The sequence below is a fragment of the Phymastichus coffea genome, unplaced genomic scaffold, assembly GCF_024137745.1.
Source record: "Phymastichus coffea isolate CEN01 unplaced genomic scaffold, Cenicafe_Pcof_1.1 PCOF00110, whole genome shotgun sequence".
Taxonomy (NCBI): domain Eukaryota; kingdom Metazoa; phylum Arthropoda; class Insecta; order Hymenoptera; family Eulophidae; genus Phymastichus; species Phymastichus coffea.
The window spans coordinates 299155-310887 of record NW_026706921.1 but is presented as its reverse complement, the minus strand read 5'-3'; the positions used below and the strand labels follow the sequence as shown (position 1 = coordinate 310887).

Sequence of the window (11733 nt, the reverse complement as noted above, 5' to 3'; positions counted from 1 at the left end):
CATAGTGTGTAAATTATGTCGTGAATTTAGAACTTCGAGTCGAATCGAGCATCTGCACAATCCTAGTTTAAAAATTATCCCAGTGACAGGATAGAATTACTCCCTAGTGTGAGGCATTTTCAAGAATAATTATTTCAACAATAACAGGTGGATATAACGAATTTTATAACAAGTAACTTCTATATATATACTAATATATACTAATCTAGGATTTCTTCGTGTGATGACGGAATAATTAAGAAGATAGGTAAAAGTTAAGTTTATTGGAATCGAAATACAAGGTGAAAAGCGTACGTGTTCCCTACACAGGCGCTTTCTTTAGAACTGATGCTGCTTGCCCTTGTCAAAAAGAGCCTCACTCGCTCAATCCGCACTCTCACGCTTTTCTATTACTTTACGACTTTTCTCGAAGTTCAGTTCAAACTGTCAAACATATACTGATAAAATGCAGACATACTCTCACTTTTCTCAAAACGCAATAACATCTTGAATACTCAACGTTTTTACGCATTAATTAATTCCACATTAATTTTTTCTGGGCATTTTGATTTAAAAAACCAACTCACCTCTGTACTTTTTATCTGAAATATTGGGAATATGAACATTAATTTTCAATTTTTATGGGATCGGAAAATAGTGTTTTTTTTATTTGGTATATCTTTCAGTGACAAGTATAACAAACAAAAAATACGAACGGCTCGAAATTCTCACCTTTTAAAATGATTGTGATGATACTTATATGTCGATCGCTTTAACGACGACAATTTGTACATGTTTGAAAATATTGTTCGGGAAACGTGTTTGGCTCCATGTCTTGAACGTTCGGCAAAAAGAATAAACAATCAAATGTCACGAGTATAATACCTGACTACGGTAGTTACCAACCACCCTCAGATTTTCCTCAATGTGAATCAGCAACGACATTGAAAAATCAAAGTACGTTGCAATTATTGAACAATCATTATTTATCCGTATTGAACGTTTTCCCCCAAACAAATAGTCCCGCATCAGAATTATACAACGAAAATAAAAAAAGCTTACACTTTGATTGGATCATTGAATCCCAATTAATAGAGTGCACGTAATCAGTTGGAATGATCAGGAGCGATAATAAATATAGTAAAGTCCGACCGGAAAAAGTGGCGGCGTATCAAGTGGGCGCCTTGCAGCATTATGCGGGACGTGGGATCGGTGCAAAGGGGTCAGTCATGTGCTGGGAAGGACCTTATTGAATAGGGTAAGGCCGCGAGTCGCCGGCGGCCGTGCGCCGTGTTAATGCAATGGTTTTTTTTCTTCCTCCACAGTGACGCGAAGCGCACGTATAGCCGGCCGCGCGCGCGTATAGGAGTCGACTGAATAATCCCGCAACGGGCTAACGGTAAGAGCAGGCTCATCGGAATTCGCGCGCCGCGCGCGTACTCGCCGTACTACAACTGCCGCGCGCGGCTCACGGGTCCATTGGGTCAGCGTACCCCAGGACCGATCGCTCCATCCGAGTCCCACATTCTCTGCCGCCGCTGCTGCTGCTGCTTCCGCCTCTCTCTGTTTATATGCCGATTTGCCGATTGGCCGTGAATCTTGCTTGTTGATTGACCGCTGAGCAATCAAACCCGTCGCGCTGATTATACGCGTCAGCCGTCGTTTCAGCCGATCGTTGGACGTAACTGTCGTACTTTCTCGCCAAATAAAGCAAAGCAGTTTTTTCTCCTTTTGCACGTGCGATCGCCATGACTGTACTAAATCATTTATTTGACTTATTTTTCCGTGGATTCTGCGGGAGATCTTTTCGTTAATAAGACTCGATCTGGCAACGATTGTCATGCGAATGGCTATAGAAGTCGATGATTCAACAAAGTTTTCTCTATTAAGAATGTTTCCGATTGACTTCAATTGAACTGATAACTAAACATCACGAAACGAAGTCGTAAAATCAATTACATCGTAGAGATGCAAGTAGAGTCTATAAATAATATACTATTTCACACATGCGCTTAGACAAAGTGTGAATATTATGAATATTGTAATTTATGAAAATATTACAGTTAGTAAGGCAAGTACAAAATAATACAACAATACGTGTATTTATAAATAACTTATATATTAATAATCGTACAGGTATAACTACAAATAAGATCTACAATGAGAAAAGTCTTGACAATTTACAAGTATAATGATCAATTGAGTGTTCCTTAATTATTGATACATCAGTATTGACTTCAGCTTGTATAGATCATACAGTAATTATCGGAACCCTTTATTGTTAATTAAAAAACAAAAAAATCAAACATACGTTCGAATTGGGAGGCAGTCAATACTACAACGTACATCTTACGGTTAACATCGCAATTACGATTAACGTAATATCATCACGGGATAATCTACAGACCGGAAACGGTGCATATCTCGGCCGCGACATGCAAATAAAGTAAAATGATTTGCGCGTCGCAAAAAAAAAAGAAGTATTAAATAGAGTACAGAAACACAAGAAATCGTCGACGACGGGTCGTTTGAAAACGGGAAATTCTGCGTCTCCTCCGGGGGGGGGGGGGGGGCAGCTGCGTTCCAGAGTCGCGGGAATTCTTGACTACACATTTGCTCGTTGATTCGCGCGGACCGTTACACACCTGATCCGCGCCAGCTGAGAAAAAGAGAGAGAGAGAAAGATTCGTCTGGCTGCGAATAAATCTATATATTACACGTGCACGTCAATTACGTTGTGGGTCAAGTGCAAGCGTTGCTTTGCATAAGATGCGCCTCGTCTCCCGTACTCTCGAAAGAATGTACGTAAAGCCGTGGTCGCGCGAATGGAGGCCGCTGACTCAACTGACGCTGTATCGTGTACTTATATGTTTGTGTAACGTCGACGCGCGACTCGGACGACGAAGACTTTCTACTCTTGTATTCCTGTCGATCTCGCAGTCGCAGTCGAGCACCTTTCATCGACATTCAACGTCCCAAGCGGGCAGTATTTTCGTGTATTGATTCTTCCGCGCCGCGGGCAATTCCAACGGATGATCGACTCGGAGGCGGCGTTGAGTCAGAGTGAGAGCGAGCGCTCGTATCCCAGATACGAAGTGACGAACCGATGACCCTCCGCGTGCCACCGAGAGATCGACTCCTCTCTCACTGCGGGTACATTGTTCGGCTCGCCTCGTTACCCACTTGCTCGCCGTCGGTTGTTCTCCTTTTCGTCGTTCTCCCTCTGCCTTCGTCTTCATTTGCGTGCACGCGCGCGCGTTGCCTTCGTCTTTCCTTTTCGAGCAACGCCGCCGTTATCAGTCGCGCGTGCCCTCGACAAAGAAGAACGAAGAAGTACGCGCACTCGGCACGGTATACGCGCCAGCGCGTCGTTCAATTGCTCTTGGTATTTTTTTTTTTGTTTTGTTTTTTTTTTGTTATTCCATTTTTTGTTGTTTCGTTTTTATCAGAAGCTGCTTATAATTCGTTGCGATTCTTTCGTTTTAGAACGGTGGGACGGCCGGTAGGTCGGACGAGGAGCTGGAGCCCAAAGTGTTTTTAGGCTTGCAAACGCAGCCACTCTCGACGAGTACGTAGTCCTGGCCGGTCAGCGTTACAGGACCCAATGGAATCACTAGGAACAAGTAGGGCACGTAAGTCTGTGTGCACTCGCCGTGCACGATGTCGCATTCCTTCGATCTGAAACGAGCAAATTGATGTGGATTCGTTAAAATGATCTCGCGAAGGCTGAATTTGAGAAAGGCCGAGTATCGGATATATGCAGTCGACGCGAATAGTCTGCGAAGAGACGAATGTCGACTTGTTATCTCCATGAAAGTTCAATATACTCGTAAATGCAGTTTATAGTTGAAGTTATAACGATTACAGCGTGCAGAGCATGGTATTGCAGGCCGATCGGTTTTACGACAATCGCGTACTAGCGATAAGAATACTCACTCGCAAACCTCGAAGACGACCTGCTGCAGTAGATCCGGAAATTTCTGAACAATTGTGACCGGTTGGCCGCTCGTCAGACTGACCCCGTACATCGGCGCCGTGGTGTTGTACCTCGTCTTGCACAGTCGCGACGGCGAGCCGCAGGTGTCCTTCGTCGAGTACGAGCGGGCTGTGGAACGATCGAGCATCGATTAACTCGCGTGCGCCGGACACGAGTCATTGCTTCGTTAGCAAAGACGCGCGCCCGTTTCGCTAATTCGGAAAGGGCAGATGCGCGCGCGAAGGCCTTTAAACCCAAAAGAGCTCGCGAAAACGCTCGTGCAAAGATCAAGGCGGTATACGAGCGGGGCAATTGGGCAAACTAAATGCCATCGTCCTCGTGGTCGTCGCCGGTCGGGCGGCAAGTGCCGGCGTCCCGTTATTCGTACGCTCGCGAGCGAAGGAGCCGAGGCAGTCGATAACTGTATTGGCTGGGAGTGCGCGAGGACGAGTCTCCTCTCTGCACTGCGCCTTCGCGCTTCTTGCTCTCGCTCTCTTTCCGAGCTCGCTCGTTACCTCCGCGCACGTATTCCGTTTGTTCTGTCGTTCTCGCTTTTTCCTCGCCACTTTCGTCTTTATGGATTGTACCATTTGCGGGATCGATCTTTCCGACGCGTGGCTGAATTGGCACGGCCGTTTAGGACTAAGACGATCGTTGAAATTTTTACCGCTTCCGAAGAAACGCATTACTGCGGCTGCTGGTAAATGAATAGCCGAGGCGGCGAGAAGCCCGTAAAGTTCCTTTCGGTAACTCTAACAGTTGGTTCATTGAAAATAAAAGTAACGTTTTACCAAGAGCTGCTCCGAGCCAAGTTATTACTTTCAATCTTTGCCTGCTGCCTTCGGAGCTCTATTCAGTCGTTTCAAAGCGCACATAACCAGCTCTAACAGTCACTTCAAGCGGTAGAATTGAAAACTAAGGACATGCGCTTGAATAATGGTCTCGACGTGCGCGATTCGAGGTCGTCGCCGATTCGCGAGAAATAAAAACAGCCCCGCAAGGTGGGGCGATGTGCGCGTGTGCAGAGTCACGAATGGGCGTTTTCGTGTCAAAAGAACTCGGAAACTATCTTTGGAAATGAGCCTAACCGACCATCCCGCCGCAAACAATCGCGTACGAGCTTGAACTTCTCGCTCGCGCGACTGAACGGATGCTTATCGTGAAATTGACGGCGAGGATACGCCTTCGTTGCTCGGGGATTTTTCCCCGGCTACGCGGGAATATGTTTCGTTGCGTCATGGGAAGCGATACGGGGCGCGTTTGAAGCTCGATGGAACGTGCGCACAGCTTTAGGAATAATTTTGCGCACTGATCGATAGATCGTTATTCTTGCGTCTCAAGCTGTGCATTGTGTATCGTAAAGTACAGGTATACGGAGGAGCATGGCAGTGACCGATTTTCTCGAAAATCCACGAAATGCAAATCGGACGGACGTTGTTTCTGCGTTGGTTTTCGACTCCTCGTAACGCGATAAATCGCGTTGCCGCAAAACCGCGCTAGTCACGATCGAGCTTTATCGAGTTCGATAGTACGTATATGGCGTCGATAAATCGTCGCGAAAATTCACGAAAATTGCACGTGTCGATGAGTTCGCAAATAAGCCGGCAGCTTTCCCCGTGGCAAGCTAGACGGATTACGATTTGAAACGTAGGAATGCCAATATCACTTACCAGATCTGGAGCTGTCCGCGATACTGTAATCTCCGTGAGCCGCTCTGTAATTGTTAAGAAGCGCTTGCCTCGTCAGTTCCGGATCAATCGTGCGCGGCTGGTAGTGTCTGGCCGTTCGGCTGCTTCCCGGCCACGTGCTCTTGAAATTGCGTGCTATCGCTCCCCTGCCAAATTTTTACAATATCTCGATTGATCATTCAGGGATTAAAGTTGAAAAGATACGCGAAAGAATTTCGTTTTCACGCAGTACTCTCTATACTTTATACTGTTTGTATTCCGTGATAACAAATCGAAAGGACTTCGGTTCGTTTTTTCAAACCTTTCTCATATAATCACTCTTTATACATATACATACTCATGGACAGCTTATAAGTTTTTTTATCATTCATTTTTCTGCCTTATTTAAACCGTCGAAAGTATTCGAAAGGAATCGAAAAGTAGAATGAAAACCGGCGATAAGTAGGACGAAAAAGTGAACTCACGTTGGATATTGCATGTTGTTGGGACCAAGGCAGTCGGTGGAGTCGGTCAGCGCGTCTCCCCAAACGTACTTGAGGCCGAGGCCGGTGCCCTGACATTTCGTGGCCGCGTACGCCTGTGACCGTAAGCTTGCTCCTACCAGCAACAGCAATGCTATCTCTGCCAAACTGGACACCTAAAAACGAGATCGTTTTCGCTTTTTCTTTTCATTTCGTCGTTCCGCAGCAAGCCGTGGCTGTTCACCGCGGCGAGTTTGCTTTTCATTTACTTTTACTCGAGCTTTTGACGCAAAAGCCAAATCGAGTCAGCCTCGTATGCACGGTACATTATAGTAATTGAAAATCAGCGCAGATAAGTTCTATTTTGTGCAGAGCCCGAGACTTTCGTCTCGTCTCGTGAATGATTCAAGAATGCTCGCGAGATAATGTTATAATAGAGAGAAAAGTCCAGCGGCCGCTCGACGACGCGCATAAAATATTACGCGTGAGAGATTAGCTATACGGTACCCGTGCGGCCGAGGAAAAATTCAAGAGTGACGCGAGCGGGCAACCGTCGTCCATCCGCGATGCAATCGCGCCAAATTAACGTGAAAATTATGCATCGCAGTTGTCGCTGCGCGAAGGAAGTCGCCTCGTCAAATTGCGTAATTCCGCGGATAAGCCAACGTACGTACCTCCGGCAACGCTAAATTTTCAAGTTCACCGTTACGCATTACATTAGCCACGAAAGGGCCACGGTCGTGCTCTCGATGACTCCACGCTAGACCGCTATCGCGATAATAGAAAAGAATATCGGGGGCTGGACCTTTCATCGTCCTCGTTACTTTTTATTACACGAGCATTCTATTTTTCTTTACGAGCGTGCGAATTCACGACGTGCCATTTTTTTCAATGGTGCGTGTGCGAAATGTTTCGTGCGTTCTCTAACGGAATTGGGAAATGTATTTACGAGAGAAAATGTCAACTTTAAACGAACGCAAACTGAAATGCACTTACACATACATAAGTGATTCGAGGTTTCTGGGTTGCGATCCACATAAAATCCGTTATGTTGCCGCGTACGAGCCGAACGGTGAGTGAAGACGAATCTAGACGAGTGAAAGCACACACGTGTAGTGTTGAACAAGTTGGCAAATAACAATCCGCAATGGTACTCACGCCCGCGCATACGCTTTGGAATTTGTACTTCCGGTGTATCGAAAAATATTTTATGGCACCTTTAACGATTGATAAAAACTCGATATACTAAGCATATCTTGAGTACTTTTATTCGGAATCGTCATCCGTGGAAAAAAAAAACATCTGAAAATGAAGACGCTATAAGAAGATTAGAATACTGGTTTGTAACGTCACGTACTTCACAAAAGGATCAAGAAATGCTTGCCGAAATGACCTTACATAAATCTCTTGTCAGAGCGATGAAAAAAAAAAAGAAAGAAAAAAGAAGACAGTTTCGCGGGGTTAACGAACCATCCTGAGTATATTACGAAATGCACGAAAGCCCGGTAAAACGAAGCGTTCGACTCTTTTTAAACCATTCGTCAAGAGAGAAAAGGGTCGATCCGGCATAAGAAGACTCGAAGTTGCGAGTATGGAGGCACGCAGCCTTGAACGCTCGACTTCCTAGAAGGTGTCGCGGAGCTATATTACAACGAGGCGGCAAGGCAAGGCTGGTCGTTGACCGCGAGAACAGGTGTCATGGACCGAGCCGAGCGCACGTGAAATCCACGCCGCTCGAACGTCGCCGCCGTGGCGCACGCACCGAATCGCGCCGGGCGTCTTACCATAATACTCGCTCTCCTCCGTGCCCGCGTCGCGTCCTCATTGAATTTCGCGCTATAAAGAATTTTTCAAGATTACTGGCACACCTGGATCACCGGCCAATCGCGGACGTTTCCTCTGGGTTCCAAATCCACATTACCATAACCTTCGGGTAAATGACATTGCATTATAATAATTTCGGGTGACGTGACCTCCGAAATCTCTGTAGCGTGTCTAATTTGCATCGGACGCACGATGTTCCACTCTCCCATTATCGTTTTACAGCAGTTGAATCTCGACATTATCGCAGTATCGAAGGACTTTGCCCGGTTAATAAGCAAAACCCGCGAAAATAGTTGACAGCTGAAGATATTTATGCAAGCTCCACTTGGACTCGACTAAAAACGTCTAACGCAGACGATCGTGTTACGATTGATTTCGCGTTCGCCTAGAGAGCTCTACTACTGGAATAGTATATTTCTGGCGGCGTGTATTTCAACTTGTTTTTCTTTCCCCTCGCTGCATCACTGTAGGAGCGAATCTGACGAGAGCCAGCGCGATAACGAGCTTTCTTCCCGAGTTTTCTTCAACTATATAGTAATAGTAGCGTTACATTTGCACAAACGATTTTCTCGTTTTTTATTCGACTTGGTGCAGTTATGAAACGGCAATGTCATGGAAAAGCGCCTTCATTAATTACCGCGATACGGTTGTTAGGTAGATGCAGTATGCCATAACTGAGTTATGAAATCGCAATTCACTTTTATTATAACATTATCTCATTGAGAGGTTTTGCTATTTAACAATCATTTCGTTAATTTTATTCGCGTCGTTTGACTGTTAGTGCGCGCATATAGAATCACTTAGCTACACTTGCTGCCGTTTGCAGCAAGTATCAGTTACAAGAGCTTCAAGCTAGACTTATCAATGAGCATTATTTCGTGGAGAACAATCATAAAGCAAAAGCCGCCGGGGAAAAGAAAAAAAAAACCGACGAGAGCCGTACATTCGTACCGGCGCTACACAGCTTATCAAAAGTGAAAGAAAAGCACGTTATCGATACATGCGTGGTCAAGAAAAAATGCGCCAAACGTGGAAAATATAAGCGGGACAACTTTCGTTCGTCTTCGTGGCGCGTTGGTCGACAATTTTCCACTCCGAGGCGAGACACGGATGCGAGCTTGCAAGATGAACGAAGACACTTTCTAAATTTCTCGACAGTCGCTTATAAAAAAAAAAAAAAAAAACAAAAAGAAAATTGACGCACAATACAATCGCGGAACTATTTCTTCTGATGAAGAAACTACTCGATTACATGGCTTTTCGTTACGAGCGCTTAATTGCCTTAAAATTTACGCGGTCACGGAATGATTTTATTGACGAAAGGAGGGAGCTATATTATAATGTACTTTGTACTTTGAGGCTTAACATTGGAAGTTAGTACTATGCACCAACGATCTTCATACTCGACAAAATTATGAACGAACGCTTATGCGCTAATTGCACGGAAGCGCACGCGTAGTTCTCGTTTTTGTGGCGCAAATCAATTTTCTCTTCGCCCGCTCGTGACAGATCTGTCGCGGCTTTGTGCATGCGCTACTGTGTTAACAGAAAGGGAAGTGCATTTGTGGATGCAAGTCGTACAATGTATTCCAATGCAAAATAATGCCAAGCGTTATTTGATTTGTATCTGGCTATTTCCCCGCTTACGAATGTTATTGTAGCATAGAAATAACCAATTGCGTCAATTTGGCATGACGCAGCTACTTCAACTCGCGATATTCGAAATGGACGAATACGTCAAATAATAAATCAACTAGAAAACTAAATAAAACGAAATGGCAAAAGTTATTGCATCTTTTACATGAGCGAATAAATTAATTGATGTAATACGTTATAAATTTGAAAGATATATTATTTTGGTAGTATGCAATCGATAAGTGCCCAATTAAATTATGATTTTTAGTAATTACTTAGAAGCCAGGATCATCTGATTTTTTCTTTTCAGTATTTAATTATCACTTTTAAGAAATATAGTCGAAAAAGGTGTTGACATAATACTATATGAAACATTAAGTTTAATAAATAACCAAATCAAATTGAATTTTCATGTAATTAAATTGCTATGCAATTGCATTGAAAGTCATCTGTCTTTACGACAAAAGGAAAAAATATTAGAATAGAGCAGAATTAATAAAGGCCCAAAATTTCCCAAGCAACGGATTTCTTTCTTTTTTTGTAATACCTTTTTAGAGTGTCACCTTGTCAAAAGTAATCATTTTGAAGATATACATTTTCGAGCGATAAATCATGAGAATTACGAGGGTACATTGGGCCCGGGTCTGTCCAGAATTTAAACGTAATATTACACGTCCGGTCGAAATCGATGTCAGTCAAAAAGAGACATCGAGTGAAGCAGACGAGAAGGAACGCAGGTGCGTGCGATTCGAAATGCGCCACGCGTGTCTCGGTTCGCGGCGAACGAACGAGAACGAAAGAAAAAAGAGTCACGAAACGCACGCGCAGAAAACGGTTCGTGGCGTGCCGTCTCGAAGCGCGTACGAGTGCGCCAGGCCGCAGCCCGAATCCAGAGAAGCTTATTAGGCGCACGTTATCGTTTTGACGCGCGGGCGGGGCGCTCGGCCGGGGCTCTTCGTAACGGGTACGGGGACGCGCAGGATCGCAACGGTACCCCGCGCCCGTGCATTTTCGGCCGTGGCGTTCGGCGCGCCCTTGAACTTGCGCCGAGGATTCGCAATCGCTGCGCGTTAGCGCGCGCGCGGCCGGGGGATTTGCGGTCGCGGCTCGCTCAATTTTTCGCCGGGTGCTCCGACGAGCGGCGCGCGAGAGCTCGAACCGTGAGAAAAGCGCCGGGTACCTGTGACGCGAGTGCGACCAAGGGCGCGGGAAATAAGCGCGGGACGAGGCCCGAAGCGGACCACGCGAAAAGGCGCTCGCGAGCGCGCCTGTACATTCCGATGTGCACGCGAGCCGCTGACGCTGCAGCCCTCCGCGCTCTCTGACAGCACAATTCCATACCCGAGCCTCGTTATCGGTTCTCCGTCTTTTTTTTTCTCTCCCCCACGTCGATTTTATCGCGAACAAGGCCCGCTCTGCCGTGGGCTGCTTGTTTCTCCGAGTTCGCTCTACGCGAGCCTACGCACTCTTTCTCTCTCTCTCTCTCGCAAATCGACTTACGCGCGCATGTCGCGATTGTTGTATTCGTGCGTATGAAGATGGACTTGTTTTCTTTGCAGTGCTCGCGGTGTGCGTGTCTACTCTGGGCTCACCTTTTTTCTTTTCTTACTTCTGCCAAAGATGCTTGGCTCGGCTCGAGATCGCGCTATCGGTGATAACAGTCAACGGTTGCGTATATGGACCTTTTAATGATTCTTCGATGGGATTCAATAATTTTTCAATTAAATCTTTGAAGAAGATTGATAAAACACGTGTAGTCTACGTTTCTGTGCATTCACGATTTTGAAATATTCTCGCTTGCGCGACGTTATCGAAATTTAAATAAGAATTTTCAATGAATTCGTGCAGGATAAATTTATAAAATAACGAATACATTTTCCGTTGAATCCGCCCAAACTAAAACGCGTTTGATCGAACGCTTCCCGTAATAACTTTGTATTCTCAAAAATTTGTCGATCGATCCAATGAAGAAACCGACAGACATTACTTACCGTAAAAGCGGCTATCCTCGTCATGATGAGCAGTAGATTTCCCTCAACTCTCAATCAACACACACGCCAAATGACAGCGAATCGCAAAGAGAAAACAACGAAATCGTTAATTAGAAGCAAGATCGGTAGGTAGCAATCGAAGAGAATGGATGAGAGGTTGTGGATGCGAAGTAGGTCAC

At 45.4% G+C, this 11733-nt stretch overlaps 1 protein-coding gene across 1 annotated transcript; it reads right to left on the bottom strand.

Annotated features, from left to right (window-relative positions):
* Window positions 1-3461: 3461 nt before the first annotated feature.
* LOC131670416 (uncharacterized) lies at window positions 3462-6916 on the bottom strand. Its single transcript, XM_058946009.1, has 5 exons — window positions 6779-6916; window positions 6108-6280; window positions 5626-5789; window positions 3916-4084; window positions 3462-3657 (listed from the first exon to the last, which is right to left on the bottom strand). The coding sequence occupies exons 1-5, from the start codon at window positions 6914-6916 to the stop codon at window positions 3462-3464; spliced, it is 840 nt and encodes a 279-aa protein (XP_058801992.1).
* Between the last annotated feature and the right edge of the window lie 4817 nt (window positions 6917-11733).